At 38.7% G+C, this 16912-nt stretch overlaps 1 protein-coding gene across 1 annotated transcript in view; it reads left to right on the top strand.

Moving 5' to 3' along the window:
- The window catches only part of SLC38A11 (solute carrier family 38 member 11), a gene marked incomplete at both ends in the record, with an annotated part of 51575 nt that overhangs the window by 13754 nt on the left and 20909 nt on the right, over positions 1-16912 (top strand). Inside the window, one exon of the mRNA XM_079710502.1 lies at positions 1465-1544. Coding sequence (XP_079566628.1) covers positions 1465-1544 — 80 coding nt within the window. The remainder of the gene's footprint in view (positions 1-1464; positions 1545-16912) is intronic.

The following is a 16912-nucleotide window of genomic DNA, read 5'->3' as shown; positions in this document are numbered from 1 at the left end:
ATTGCTAAAGAGAAATGGTGATTTATTTCTAATGAAACCAACCAAGTACGTATTCAACTCACCACATATGCTTATCTGCATGCATTAGCCTTTATCTGGCTGCATTTTATTTCCTTACTCTCATGAAGTGTTTGTATTTTACCCAGAATATTATTGGTGTTGCATCCTCATTATGCCAAGCATTCTGATGAAAAAAAATTTTTTTTAAGTTATTCATCTGTTTTTACATTCTATTTTGAAAAATCCAACAGTTAATTAATTTTACTTTTCACTGTGATGTTTCGTGTGTATCCACAGTGATGAAGCCCCTTCTTCCAGGTAGAGCTGAGAATGGGGATGATATTCCAGAGTTTTCTGACCATGCTCCTTCCTTCCATAGCAGGCATCCAGAAATAAACTAAAGTGTATTATAAGGGACTTTTTGGTGAATTTTCTGAAATGTCTGAACTGTTTTCCATTCCACATGCTCAATGTAGACATAAATGCTTTCTTCTGAGAGCAAAAGGCAAGGCATTTATGAAAAGAAAACTAATATTCTATCATATTACTAATACTTGAACATTTTGACCCTAAGTGTCCCTTAAAAATGTCATATTGATGTATTTAAATAAATCTCCCATGAGCAAAGCAGAGTAGTTAGAAACACTGATCTGGAGTCAGGCTAAGCATCTGAGTTCCCTGTTGGCCACTCTCTAGCTATGTGACCGGATTCTTTTCCAATATCTGAGTGGATCAGAGGACTTATAATAGAACCTTCTCTCTCGTTAAAAACTAACAACCCAGGAAACAAGATTAATGACAATCAAATGAAATAAAAGCAATTTTATATTATCAGACAAAAATTTCTAAATTATGCTTATCCATTTAAAAAATTAAGAGTAGAACACAGATTTAATGTTAAGAGTGCAAAGAACACATATACACACAGACCAGTTTATATTGTAACCAGTTAAAATAGTGACAGAAGAGAGAGGAAGTAGCAGAGAAGACTCTAGAAACACAGACCAAAGGACAAAACCACAGAGGAAAACTAGACTTAATAGAGCTAGAAAGCAGCAAGGAAAAAGCAGAGGCATCCGAAAATGTGTGTGAGTGGGTGGGGGGATGTTGTGTAGGAAGGGGCAGGGTAGGATAACGACAGAAGCAAGAAGCAATTATAGATAGAAAAAAGCACAAGTCAACACTAAAATAAAACCTGAAGAAAAATGAAAACATAATTTCCCTTTATGAAATAGTCATATTTGGTACTTGTTCTATTTGGGGGGAAAAGAACTAAGACTATGATCTGATAAAAATTTACCTGCCTTAGATTATCAATACCAATCTGTAAGAATAAACTACTAAAGAATTGTACTTAAAAAACTGTACATAAGTTTACTCAAGTAAAAAGTGAATCACCTAATATTTTCAATAAAATTGTCTCTATTCTAAACTGACCATATATCTTTACATTTTCTTTTTCAGATCTCTCTTATTTCTACAGTTTTAACAACTCTGATTCTTGGAATTGTAATGGCAAGGGTAGTTTCATTGGGTCCACACATGTAAGTTTTGTTGCTTCATTGGTATATATTTGATTTATACCCATCATTCAGATGTTCATATGATATAAATGCAGAAACATAAATTTATGATGGTACCAGCAGCATCATTTATCTTCAGTATTTGACAAAATGAGAGAAAATGATTACATTTAAGTAGTAGCTGATGAGATTAAACTGAGTTTGCTTATTATTTTAATGGCCTGCCTAAAGAATTAAAATAAGGAAGGGATTTTGAATAGTGAGAAATAGGAACAAAGTAGAGAAGTGGTAGATGGCAGAAGGGGGAGAAATGGTACATGTTAGAAATTTCTGTATCTATCTCACAGATGGATTTGTTCTTAACAAAGTTTTCACCAGTCTAGGTTGAAATGAGAAGAATAAAGAATATAGTGGATGTTTTTCTCTATTTAATGAAATGTAGTCACCTTGAAAGCCACCCTTTATTCTCTACTAAGATTATATTCTTTAATTGTGTTAAAATGCTTTGTCATTTGTGAACTAATAGTGGTAGTTGGTAATGATATTTATTTGTTTTTTAGATTATTATTTGGCCAAATAAAATGTTGGGAACTTGGCATTGGTTCCACAAATTTTAAAAATGTTACTTATCCGTGAAATTCAAAGTAGAGAGTCTACTGATCTAAACCACACAGTTCTTATGCTTTGATTATAGAATAGATTTATCAGATAAGGACTGGGTAGTTTTTATCCACAGTCCCAAGAGAATGCCTTAATGAAACTAGCTTAAAATAGCTTTAAACACAAAATTGGGTTCCCACAATGCACAATAACTATTTGTTGAATAAATTAATAAATAATACATTATGGAGTTTCCATGACACCTCAAATATTTTCTTTATCCTACATAAGACAAATAAAATTAATTTAAGACAATCTCTAGGGCTTCCCTGGTGGCGCAGTGGTTGAGAGTCTGCCTGCCAATGCAGGGGACACGGGTTCGAGCCCTGGTCTGGGAGGATCCCACATGCCGCGGAGCAACTAGGCCCATGCGCCACGGCTACTGAGCCTGCGCGTCTGAAGCCTGTGCTCCTCAACAAGAGAAGGCCGCGGCAGTGAGAGGCCTGCGCACCGCGATGAAGAGTGGCCCCCGCTCGCCACAACTAGAGAAAGCCCTAGCACAGAAACGAAGACCCAACACAGCCAAAAATAAATAAATAAATTTAAAAAAAAATAAAAAATAAAAATAAAAAAGACAATCTCTAACATAGTGCAAGTAACATGCTGGGTCTTCAGTTGTTATCTGTGAGGAAAAAAAGAAACCTGGTGAATAGCTACAATTGATAATGCCAGCCCCAAGGTAACTTATTTTTTTCCTACTGAACATTGTTCTGCAAAATCACTTAATCTTCCACTATATATGACTTATGTCAGGCTTCTTAATTGACCAGGAAAATACCAAAAATTATGCCTTAAATTTATTTGAAAGGAAGTATGAAATATCTAGACTAACTACATTTCATATGGTCTTTTCTTTAAAAAAAAAAACTTTTTTTAAGGATTTCAATAAAAGGAGATAGCATAAATATCTGTAATGTTTATATTAATGTTCTCTTCAAATAACGTGATCCCAGTTCATAGTTGTATTAGTCGGTTTGGCCTGCTGGAACAAAGTACTACAGACTGGGTGACATGAACAACAGATATTTATTTTCTCATAGTTCTGGAGGCTGGCAGCTTGGTTGGGTTCTGGTGAGGGATTTCTTCCTGACTTGCGGATGCCTGCCTTCCTGCTGTGTCCTCATGTGGCAGACAGAGGGAGAGACAGCAAGCTCTCTGGTGTCTCCTCTTATAAAGGCACTAATCCCATTAAGAGTGTCCTATCCTCATGACCTCTTCTAAACCTAATTATCTCCCAAAGTCCTCATCCTCACATACCATCACAAATTTGGGTTAGGGCTTCAACATATGAATTTTGTGGGGAGCACAATTCAGTCCATAGTGATAGTGTTTTTGAAATGTACCTGGTTCACTTCAATATGGCCATTTATTCCTTCATCTAGTAAACATTTATTGAGTACCTATGGCTTCTAACTATTTTGCTGTGCAGCACCTGCTGCACATTGTTCACGATCAACTATGGATGAGGGATTTATTTTAAAAACAAAAAGAAAAAGAAATGACAATACAGTATTAGGAGTGCAAAATAGAAGCATAAATGAGGGGCAGTGTCAGTGCCGAAGAAGAGAGTTCTTGATAGTCTGAATTAAGGAAGGCTTCCTAGATGAAGAGAAATATGATCTGGACGTTTAGAAAGAGGAATCTGAATTTTTCCAGATAGATAAGGGTGTAAAAGGCATTACAGGCCTGGGAAAGGTAAGCTTAAAAGCACAAAAGCACATATTAAATTCTACTAGATGCATTTAACATCTATAATATTGGTACTGTATTCGGCTCTGGTTTTCAAAAGCTGAATTCACAGCAACGAAAGGCTAATAAGTGTATTGAACAAAATACAATAATAATTTTTGCTTAAAATTTTTACTTTTATAAGCCAGAACTATTTTAATTGAAGCCTTTATCCCCTAGAGAATAAATCAAGTTATAATAAAAAGTGTTATAGATTTGGTAAATAGAGTACTATGAGGGAATATTGAGGGAAAAAAAAGCAAGCAGCTAAAAGTTGGAAGTAAATAAATAAGCCATTAGTTGAGCCCAAGCAGAACAGTTTAAAGCAATGATTTTCAACTCTGGCTTCACATTAGAATTACCTGAGTAGCTTTAAAAAATTCTGATGCCAGGGCTTCCCTGGTGGCGCAGTGGTTGAGATTCCGTCTGCTGATGCAGGGGACACAGGTTCATGCCCCGGTCTGGGAAGATCCCACATGCTGCAGAGTGGCTGGGTCCGTGAGCCATGGCCGCTGAGCCTGTGCGTCCAGAGCCTGTGCGTCCAGAGCCTGTGCTCCGCAACGGGAGAGGCCACAACAGTGAGAGGCCCACGTACTGCAAAAAAAAAAAAAAAAAAAAAAAAAAAATGCTGATGCCAGGGCCCTACTTGCAGAGATTCTGAAGGAATTGATGTAGGGGTCAGGCAACTGGATTTATTACTTAATGGTTTTGAGTTTGTGAACAAGGATCTAGAGCCTCTTGGTTTGAAGAGATTAAAATCATGAGTACACATTTTAACTGACACATTTCTAAAAATAGGCCAAAGATTTTGTTATTTTAGTTACTGTTGTATCGTTATTTTTCATGATTCATCCTTCAGTTATCTTTTTCAGTGTCTTCTATATGCAAAATGTGTGTGAGATACTATTGTGAACACAAAGAGAAAGTATCTCTACTCTGAGGGGTGCACAGTTTAGTGGGGAAGATAAGATGATACAAATGACTGTCATATAGGCAGTGTATCTTGATACAAAGGAAAGAGGAAGGAGAAGCCACTTCCTGGTGGTGCTAAATGAGTTGATTTTTATGGCCAAGAGCTATTTATTTCTGTTATAAACAAAATGTGACCTGTATCTTTTTAACCTTCCTCTAGTGCTGATAATCATATTTTATCTGAGTCTTTGAAATTTTTCTAATAACAGGGATTATTTAGTTAACTCTTTCAATATTTAAATGTTTAGGAAGTGTGTTTTTTAATACTGTGCTGCCTTTTATTTCTGTTTGAATACTACTGCAAACAACTTCTGTTTGTCCAGATTTACAATCAGGCTAATCAAATTCCATGTTTAGGGGCTGGCATAGTAGCTAGTCAGGCAGGCTTTCTCTGAAAATATGACAGCCACGAATGCTTATAATCCATAAAACATGAGAAATTCAATACTCCATGTGTATTTTTCCTCATTTTTTTGTTCAGATGAATGATCAGAAACCTTGTACTTTTTCATAGGACTTTTAAAGTGGTATTTGAAAAAGATCTTTAAACCCAGTATCAGAAAAGAGGAAGGTCTGCAATGGCGACTGGTATTGGCCTTGTTACTATGGAAACATCTTTGTAGTGGTTGTGTTTTAAAAATAAAACATACAATTCAATTTCCTTTTCCATAACTCATAGGGCCATAAACTCTTCTTTTTGATATGATTTCAAATATCTCACAGTCCAATGACTTTCATTTCTTTTTGGAAATAATGCTCAGTTTTATTGTGTTTTCTAACCTTTTGCTTTCTAAAAACTGAGGTGGCAAGGCAATCTAATTGCTTTCCAGAAAGTGTGCTAGTATCAAAATGCAATAACACATTTCTCCCATTTTTTTCAAACTACAATCAGAGGCATTATCACTGTGAAAACCTTCATTCTGTGCCTCATTAATATTCAATTCTTTACATTCAGGATGGAAATGATAGCATGCAGTCCAAATTTATAACTAGTCTCCCTTCATATAACATCTCTTTTACAGCATTTTAATCAATAGTATAGTGTTCCAAACATAATTTCAAAAAATGTATCTACACTTTTAACAGGTATTTATGCATATAAAATGTGCCTTTTCCAAGGATCTCAGTACCTACTAGTTTTGATACCCCTTATTCATTCTAACCCTGAAATTCCACAATTATAGGTATATATAAAGAGGAACTAGAGGGGATTAAAGAAGAAAAAAATGGGTAAAGACAAAGGAATAGTGCATATTTGAAAAGGGAATGATTAGTTCTGGCAAATACCAGCCACTGATTTTTTTTTTGATGATGCATAAATTATTGCCTTTTTTGTTGCAGATGACAACAGCCATAGAACCATAACTGGTTGAGGCAAGAGAGAATTTATTGACACACACAGCTATAAAGTTCAAGGCTGTTTCTGTTATTAGGTTTGGTTGGATTTAGGAGCTCAGTCAACAAAATCATAGTTTTTCTTTTTTTATCCTTTGGCTTCATATCCTATTTTGGATCTATTCAAGTCCAAGTCCAAGTCCATAAAAATAGAAAGAGCTTTCTCTTTTATTTTACCTCAAACCTCACTTCCAGTATTAGTTCTGATTGGCTCTAGTGAGGACCCATGGCGATCATGCCTTGTATTGAATTGCTTATGTTTATGTTACATGCCTACCTTTGAAGCTAAGGATGGGATCAGCTCAACTAAAGCACATAGACTCTGAGCAGAGGAAAAGGTATCCCAAAGGAAATCAAGGCAATGATGATGCCACAGGAAGAGGGAGTAGACTTTGTGTGGTGTAAACTACAGATGTCCACTTGAGGTGACAGGAGGTTACTGGTGACCTTCAGGCATTTCAATCAAATGATATAGGTGGAAAGTAGCTTAGACAGAATTAAGATCTAAGTGAATTTGACCAAAAAAAAAAAACCCAAACCCTTTTGTTTTTTAAGAGCCTCAATGAATGAAAATCTCAGGACAAAACAGTGGCTTAAGGCAGTAAGAAGTCTAAAAAATACCACTTTTACCATGGGAGATATGGAACATGTTATAGATCAAGGCAGAAGATGGAGTGAAAGTCCCCCAGGAGATCTTGAAAAGTTGGAATTCATGATATAGGGTGCTCCTTGGAGAGGACTGAAGTCATGAGATAATGAAAATGATCTTAGGACATTAAAAATTTCATACAAAAACATTCTCTGGCAAAGAAAATGTTCCTAAGGTTGCCTCCGTGCTAACAAAATTTGCCCACTCATTTGCTAAAATACCATTTGACTCTGTTCTGTAGCACTGCTAGAGCTAGTGTTAAGTTTTCCCAGACCAATTGCTGACATGAAGCAACAAATAGAACCATCATGTGACTTGAGTCTGCATGAAAATAGAAAAAAACAGCTGTAAGACAATATGTTCTCCGAGAAGATCAGTCCAGTCCCTGTGTTAGTGGAGCTGAAAGAGCAGCCTGGGTTGCTCAGTGTTAAGGACTCATCCCACTCATCATCAATTTTTTTTTTTTTTTTTTTTGCGGTACGCGGGCCTCTCACTGTTGTGGCCTCTCCCGTTGTGGAGCACAGGCTCCGGACGCACAGGCTCAGTGGCCATGGCTCACGGGCCCAGCCACTCCGCGGCATGTGGGATCTTCCCGGACTGGGGCACGAACCCTTGTCCCCTGCATTGGCAGGCGGACTTTCAGCCACTGCGCCACCAGGGAAGCTCATCAATTATTTTTTATAAATGGCTGCCTTAGTGAAATGTGCCACCTGTGTGTTATTTCCGATTAGAAGCCAGACTGGTCTGTGGTACAGATTAACAACCAAAGAGCAAAAATCGAGTCACCTGTTCTTTCAGCTAATAAGCATTTATTAAATGTCTGGCTTATGCCAGTCACTCTTCTAGGTATTGAGGCTGCCAAATGAGGAAATCACAGTCCATGACCTCAGATATTTATAGTTTGTGAATGGGGAGAATAGACAGTTAATCTCAATATAATATTTAATAGAGTTATGGCAAAACGCAATGGAAACAGGAAGGGCCTTTAGCACAACCTGGGCAGGCAGGTAATATTTCAAGATAAGACAGTATGCGATCTACTGTTTTTAAAACAATGTACTGGGATAAGCTGGGTCAAAAAAGGAGAAGGGGGCTTCCCTGGTGGCGCAGTGATTGAGAGTCCGCCTGCCGATGCAGGGGACACGGGTTCGTGCCCTGGTTAGGGAGGATCCCACATGCCGCGGAGCAGCTGGGCCCGTGAGCCATGGCCGCTGAGCCTGCACGTCCGGAGCCTATGCTCTGCAACGGGAGAGGCCACAACAGTGAGAGGCCCGCGTACCGCAAAACAAAAAAAAAAAAAAGGAGAGGAGGGAAGAGTGGGAAGCTACTGTTGGCAGAAATGAGTGAGGCCCAGAGGTGTGAGGTGTATAATGACCTAAAGATTTAACGTTAACAGGAGGTACTTGGAGAAGAAGGACACTGCCACTGGTTGGAGGAACTATCAAAGAAAATAAAAGTGCATCCCTTGAGAATTTTCTCAAAAACTCTATCTTGCTTTTATGTTTCTCCTCAAATATACATTTTATCATAGTTTTAACAATGGTCATGTCTCCATATTATCTCTTTTGAAAAACTGCCGAATATGGTGCTTTCCTAATCTACTGACCTCTGCTCTCTCATCGCCACCACCTATACAGCTTCTGTGTTAGGGAAGTAACTAGAATGTTGGTGATTCTGAGTTGAAAGTTCAGCTAGAGTGAACAAAGAAATGATCGTAGAGAGGTTGGTAGAGACCAACATGGAAGGAAAGCTTTACATGTAGTGCCAAGAAAGTTGGATTTGTTCTTTAGTTGATGGGACATTGAAAGTTCTTCAGCAGGACAGTAACCACAGCGAGTCTTCATTTTGGACTTCTCACACCACAGAGGTGAGGATAGATGGGGGTTAAAGGCCTGGGAGGAGGCTATCTGGAGGCAAGCATCCAGGCAAAAGACAACTGGAACAGTATAAAGGCAAGGTTGGCAGAAAAGAAAAGGAAAAAGAGGAGGGTGTTGCCAAGGTTTCCAGCTTGGACAACCAGAATTGTAGATGGTCCAGAACTCACCACCAAAAGGAGAAAATGAAAAAGTCTGTTCATCCAGTAAGCATTTACTAAATGCTTGGGAACATCGAGGAAAAACCCCAGCTTCTTTTAAGTTGTTAACCAGGATAAAAAAGGAAGCAGGTCTGGAAAAAAAATAAGTTTTTAATTTTAACATCAGTTTTGAGTAACCCTTGGGGTGCAGAGAGAGGAAAAAGAAGTTTTGGAAATGCAAGTTTGGAGTTTAAGGAGAGTCTGATATGAACAGGATTGTACAGGGACAGCATATAATAATAAGGTGGGGAATTCCCTGCCGGTCCAGTGGTTGGGACTCTGCGCTTGCACTGTTGGTGGGGAGGGAGGGAGGCACGGGTTCGATCCCTGGTCAGGGAACTGGGATCCCAATATGCCGCATGGCACAGCCAATAATAATAATAATAATAATAATGTGAAGAGAGGTACGACCCAAGTAGAACCCCAATGGTAAATACAATTGACCCTTGAACAGCATGCATTTGAACTGCTCGGGTCCATTTATTTGGGAATTTTTTTTCAATAGTAAATACTGCAGTACTACACAATCACAATTGGTTGAATCCACGAATGCGAAACTCAGATAGGGAGGGTCAACTATAGGTTATACTTGGATTTTCGACTGCTCTGAGTGTCAGTGCTCCTGAGCCCTGCATTGTTCAAGGGTCAACTACCATCATCTGGAGCTCACATCTGAAATTACATTTATTTTAATATAAACCTTGAGCACTTGCATTTAAAAACAAAAGGATCCGTTTTGATGTTTAGGGTGATACCCAGGAAGAATGTTCCTGAACAGCTGTATGTGTTCCTGTGGACCACAGCTGTCTATAGAACAGACTCAGAAGAAAAGTGAGCTGGGAGCGAGGAAATGGCAGAGAGCTGTCAGCCAATGCGGAGCTAGGGAAGTGGGCAGATCTGCTTATGTCACTAATAGCTTGTGGTGTGACAGGAAACGTGGAGCCTTTGTGTGCCAGCCAGAGCACTTAACTCCCAGATGTATCTGGTTGAAGAGGTTAATATGTAAGGCTCTCTTAACAAAAACGCAGGCTCTGCCGAGATTGTATGATTTGGAAGGTGCCTGTGTTTAGCTGAAAAGAGTTTGGTCAGGTACAACAGACACATGTGGTGTCCGATCCTCCTGATCAGAGGTCAGATGTTCTGGTGATCAGAAACAATCGCTATGCAGCTTGTTTTCTCCAGTCTGTGAAGACTGGAGATATAGTTGGTGGGACTTGCTTCCTACTTGCTTATTACTACAAATCTACCGTTATAAAGATAAGGAAAAGTATGTCTTTCAAAATAGGATGCAAAACCTGAATCCAAGAACCCAAACTAAGATAATTTTGCCAAATGAATTTAAGCCCCGAAAACCTCCCCACCTCGCACACATAAGGAAAAGCCTTCTAAAAATTTTATAACTAAGCATGTCTGGATTTTTCAGAGTAAGAGAAGCAATCATTCTTGTAAAAGTATTTTCAAACTGCTACAAGCCAATCTGTATTTCTGTCAGTATTAAAATATGTTAAAACACTGAAAGCATTGCTTCTTAAATGATCTGAACCTTACAATAAACCTTCATTATGTTGCCATGATTTATTTGAAGTTTTGTAAGACATTTTAAAAGATCCTGCCTCTTCCCAGTATTGCTTTCATTTGGATTTATTTTTCTCAAAAGAATATTCACATATTTTTACAACATCAAATATTACAAATTGCTTTTAATGAAATAGAGCTGCCTCCTACCAAATCCTTTCCTATTTCAGCTGTATCTTTTGGCATTTACATTTTTATTTCTAGGTAATGTGCTTGTAACTGCTATTTCTGGATTCTCACTGTTGTCATATAGTAGATGAGGATTTAGCTCTTTCAAATTATTTTTCTTCTTCTTCCGTATCATAATATGTGAAGACTTAATACAAGTTTCAAAGTTAGTTATATTTCCCTTCTGTTACATTTTTTCTAGAATTGAGACTTGCTTTTGGTTTTGTTTTTAATCATGTTTAGTTGGATGTTCAGTTTAGCTTTAAAAAAGACAATTTTTTCAAAGCAGTTTTAGGTTCACAGCAAAGTTGAGAGAGCAGTACGGAGATTTCCCACAAATGCCCTGCCCCACACATGCATAGGCTCCCCCATTATCAACATCCCCTACTAGAGTAGTACATTGGTAACAGTTGATGAATCTAGGTTAGTCCATCATAATCACCCAAAGTCCATAGTTTACACTAGAGTTCACTCTTGGTATTGTACATTCTGTGGGTTTGGACAAATGTGTAATGACATGTATCCATAACTATATTATCATACAGTGTATTTTCACTGCCCTAAAAATCCTATGTGTTTCCTCTATTCATCCCTTCTCCCCCACCCCTAACCACTGGTAACTACTGATCTTTTTACTGTCTCCACAGTTTTGCCTTTTCCAGAATGAAATACAGTTGAAATCATATAGTATGTAGCCTTTTCAGAATGGCTTCTTGCACTTAGTAATATGCATTTAAGGTTCCTGTTTTTTCATGGCTTGATAGCTCATCTCCTTTTAGTACTGAGTAATATTCTATCATCTGGATGTACCAGAGTTTATTTACCCATTCACCTTCTGAAGGCCATCTTGGTGGCCTCCGAGTTTTGGTAATTATGAAGAAAGCTGCTATAAACATCGGTGTGGCAGGTTTTTGTGTGGATCGTATGTTTTCAGATTCTTTGGGTAAACACCAAGCAATGTGATTGCTGGATCCTATGATAAGAGTATGTTTAGTTTTATAAGAAACCATCAAACTGTCTTCCAAAGTAGCTGTACCAATTTATATTTCCACTAGCAAAGAATGAGTGTTCGTATTGCTCCACATCCTCACCAACATTTGGAGTTGTCAGTGTTCTAGATTTTGGCCAGTCTAATGGCTGTACTTTTTTTTTTTCTTTCTTTCAAGGTGTGTAGTGGTATCTCAGTGTTGTTTTCATTTGCACTTCCCTGGTGACATATGGTTTGGAGCATCTTTTCATATACCTGTTTACTCAAAGGATCTGTTCTTTGGTGAGGGGTCTATTAGGGTATCAGTGGATCTTTGGCCATTTTTAAATTGAGTTGTTTGTGTTCTTATTGTTGAGTCTGAAGTGTTCTTTGTATATTTTGGAGATAATGAGTCCTTTGTGAAATGTGTCTTTTAAAAATATTTTCTCCTAGTTTAGCTTTTGACTTTGATTATTTTTGTTACTCCTTTTCCAAATGCTCGAACATATAAGATAATCTACCAATCTTGTTATTTTTCCTAGAGAGGAGTCTCAGAGCCTTTGTCCTCTTGCTCCTTTCTGATAGAGTGATTTCTCAGTTTGCTGCCCCATTGTCTTTCTAGGACTTCCTTTCACCTCTTTTTTTGTGTTAGACACCCTACTTCGAGTTTCTCATATCTTTCTTTTTTTCTTTGTTGTCTGCTTTTGCTGGAGCATCCTGAGTAGCTTTCTGGTGTGTCTGAGTCCTTTACACATGGGGGTTTAGCAAAGTGAGTTAGCTCTTTCACATCTTTAGCTCCCTCTATGTCGTTGTAACTTAACACCAAGAATAACCCTTAATCTATGTACATGTGTGTATAGATAGAATCTTAAAAATGTAAAAGGTTAATTTTATACTTTTTTTCCTTTCAAGTCTAAGATGTAATCCAAGTGGTGATTAAATAATCAGGCAATTTGCCTCTCTATCCATTTTAGATGTCCAATATCTTAAGGTTTAATGAGTGCCCTCTTTTATTCAAACATTGAATTATCTTCCATTGGTGGTAGTCTCCACACCACTGTAGCAAAATTTATATCAGCACAGAGAAGCTACAGCTTAGCTGGGGAACTGATAGCTGGGCTAAGCTGTACCCTGGAGTGAGGTGAGCAGCTCCACGTGCCCTGAGATTACCCAAGGGGTTTCCTGCAGCTGGAAACTGCACTAATTTGGCAGACCCAGCTGTGCAGAAAACTGTATGGGGTATGGTGGGTGGGATGGAATACCGAACATTTATCTGTCAATATCTAAAGCATAAATGAATCCTTTCATCTTTCTCACCATAATCAAAACCAAACGGCTGCCCGTTTGGTTGCATTTGTATCATCTGTTATCAAGATTTATCGTTTGCTTATTTAAAATAAGATAGCTTGCCTTTCTCCAGGTCCCTTCATTCTCTAAAAGAATATGAATACCATGATGAACACTGCATTTCATGAACTTGCAGGTCCTTACACCCAGACTAAGACATGTATTGTTACTTTAGTGATAACATGAGGAAAGGGAAAAAGAGCAGAAGAAGGTCCCATCTAACACTGATTGTCCACTATATACCACACTCTCTCATTCATTTTCTCATAACCTTTGTGTCAGATATACAAAATACAATTAATATCGTCTCTGTTCTACAGCAGAAAACACTAAGACCAGTGTCATTAAGTAGTCTGCCCAAAGTCACCCTGCTAGTATATCATAAAGTTAAAATTTAAATCCTGCAGCGCCAGATGGAGGCACACGCGGTCACTGTGCGCGAGTGGCTGTCCTCCTGGATGCAGGGGGACCCCACCAGCCCCTCCGTCCCAGCAGATCACGCCAACCCCAGAGGAGACACAGAGCGACACAGTCAGAGCAGGGCCATGAGAGAGGGCTTTGACATGGTGACCGCCGAGCATCCCCACCCCGAGTGTTTGTAACTGCCCAGAGGAATGTTCTCTTCTCCGTGTTATTTATTTGACTGTGTGCTCTATATTTGTCTCCGAGATGAAAGTTAAGTTTTGCGTTTACCGTTACAAGGAGTAAAATAACAAAACGAGAGTCGAGAATTGATAATAGTCATTTGCAGATCACAACCAGCTTTTCCCACGAAGTGACCAAATCTTAAAAGCTTAATTTAGGTCTCAGTGAGCCATTTTTTAATGTGTCTGAAGGGTTATTTGCAGAAGGAGGTACCTTAGGCATGACCATAGACGCTGTTCTCGGACGGTCGCTGGTGGAGACATTGCACGGCTGGGTCCGATTTCTCACTTTCCTGTCTGATTCAGAAAGAGCTTTACTTCCCTACAGGAGTGAGACTTCATTTGCACCTTTGGTTTTTATTTTATTTTATTTTGTTTTCAATAGCCATCTCTCCGTAGAATGTGTATATAAATACCGGAAATCATAAACTAATCTTTAAAAAGTTTATGCTCATATTATTTAAGAATGACCCGAATTGTCTTTTTATGAATTGCCTTTTGAAAATCTGCAGTTAGGAAGTAATGTACCTGTAGGATTTAGGAATGTCAGTCAGAAAATTATATTTTAAGAAATGTAGGGCTTCCCTGGTGGCGCAGTGGTTGAGAGTCCGCCTGCCGATGCAGGGGACACGGGTTCGTGCCCCGGTCTGGGAAGATCCCACATGCCGCGGAGCGGCTGGGCCCGTGAGCCATGGCCGTTGAGCCTGCGCGTCCGGAGCCTGTGCTCCGCAACGGGAGAGGCCACAACAGTGAGAGGCCCGCGTACCGCAAAAAAAAAAAAAAAAAAAAAAAAGAAATGTAATTATTTTATTTACCTTCTAAAGCCAAATATTCTCAGGCAGAAGTTCTTTGTTATTTTAGTTTCACTTTCTTTTGAGGGTCTTTCCTTGTCATGAGTGCACAACGCCCACCTGTTGGACCCGTGGCCCTGCATGGCCTCACTCACCTTGGCCAACCCCCGAGCAGGCCTGACGGCCACCAGGACGCCCACACAGACACCACGGTCAGCACACGCTGACCTGATGCGGGAGGCGTGGGGCAAGGCCAGAAGAGAGGAGGGGAGGGGAGGGGAAGCGAGGAGGAGGGGCAGGGCCAGGGCTCCCGCAGGCTCCAAACCAGGGAGCAGGGCTCCCCCAGGCCTCACACTTCTTGGCCCTTGTGTGGCAATGTCCACCAGCGCCTGTGTGGACATCAAGAGATATGCTGGCCTCTGTGTGGTGACAGCCTTCAGAAGGGTGAGAAGGCCCTTGACCCTCTCATCTGGAGAGCAGCGAAAGGGGCAGATCAGCATAAGAGGGTCTTCCGAGGCTTATTTGAAATCAGACACCCCAGATGTGTGAGGTCCCACCTAGAGTGACTGTGAGACTCGAGGTTTGTAAGCTTGCCCCTAGTTTGCTAAGATGATCTAAAATAATGTTTACGGTTCCAAGTTAGAGAAGAGAGAGAGAGAGAACGGGTCTGTGCGGCCCCCTGTGCAGGTCGGCTGGTCTGAAGATGAAGTCTGTCATGTTACTGATCAGGCCAGACACGCTCGTGTCACCGCATCACCTGGGTCTCTTTTGTGCAGAAAACAGCACGGTGTTTTTAATCTGCTTGTGTTCTCTCACAGTATGCTGTTAGAAGGTTAATTGATAAGATTAAAGTAGCCTTAATCACAAAGATGTTTAGTGTTTAAAAAAATTTCCCAGCAAGTATTGGAACTTCTAAAAGACGTATATCATTTGTACAGGGTTAATCTTGGAAATTATACTTGAAAACTTTATTCTCCTCTTCATTTTAAGTTGGAAATTGTTTTTGACAAAATGGTTTTGTACCATTGGAAAATAAAAGTGGTGATTTATGTTCTTAAAAAAATTTTTTTTAATCCAAATCTGCCTGACCCCAAAGCTCATTATCTTTTTCCATTTCAGCTCGCTGTATTCCATATGTTTTTCCTTAGTCGAGAGAAAGTTCCTTCACAGTGGAAATTAAGTTCATTATTGTTCTAGTTGTCCCTTATTGACAATATTAATTACAGTTTTATCTATAGCCAGCAAATAACCACATTAAATGAAAGAAGCAGGTAGGAGCCAAATGGGGATAAAGAGCTGGTTTATGCATTACTAGGTAACATTAACAGTTGCTGAAGAGATGCTATCGACTGCAGTGGACTAACTTCAAAACTATTGGCTTCCATTGCAAACTCTAGACACACACCAGTAAATGTGGTTGGTTTCAGTTCTCAGGGAAATGAACTTTGACAGGCACCAACAGAAGAATGTAAAACAAAAAGAAACCAGAGAGTAGTTCTTATTTTGGGGTTTCTTCAGAAGAAAATTAGACTCTCTTTGTACAAAAGAAATACTCCTGAAGAGTTGTATGTTAATATGTTTGATTTTGAAAAATCATTTGAAAACCATTTCCTGTTACAGGTTATTTATTGTGAATTATTCTTTAAAATTAAAAAAAAGGAAAGTGCTCATCCTATAATTTAATCACTTTGTAATAACAGATTAGTCTTTACTTGGTTCATATTTAATAATATTTCAACATGACTACTATGTACTGTGTTTTCCCCCTATGTATTCATAATGACAATTTTGATTTGTTTCTCCCAGTTTATTTTTTTGCTTTCTTCGTCTTCTTTTTCTTTTCTTCTTGTTTTTTTCTTTCTCAAATTCTCTAGTAGCCATGGTTCTTTATAAGTTAACAAAGTATTCTTCTTGTCTACTGTTACACTCATCTCCTCCATTCTTCTACTTGCCTCTCAGGAAGTTCAGTTGGTAAATAGTAGCTGAAACTTACAGCATAAGCTACACTGCAGGAAAAATAAACCCTCTTTAAGTAATTTCTTTAACTCTTCTAGACCATTAGAAGTTAATTAGGTTTTCTGCAACAAAAGTTACCTATACCTCTCCAACACAGTAGCAATGGATCTATGTTGTGGATCTATGTTGTAGCAATGGATCTATGTTGTCCAACACAGTAGCAACCAGCCACATGTGACTATTTTTTTTTATGATTTTTTATTGAAGTATAGTTAATTGACAATGTTGTGTTAGTTGCAAATGTTAATTTACAGTGTTGTTTACAGCAAAGTGATTCAGTTATACATATAAATGTATATATATAAATATATATGTAGTCTCTTTCAGATTCTTTTCCATTATAGGTTATTACAATTATAGGTTATTACAAGATATTGAGTATAGTTCCCTGTGCTATACAGTA

Source organism: Hyperoodon ampullatus (assembly GCF_949752795.1).
Source record: "Hyperoodon ampullatus genome assembly, chromosome: 8".
Lineage (NCBI taxonomy): Eukaryota > Metazoa > Chordata > Mammalia > Artiodactyla > Ziphiidae > Hyperoodon > Hyperoodon ampullatus.
This window is presented reverse-complemented; position numbering and strand designations above follow the sequence as displayed.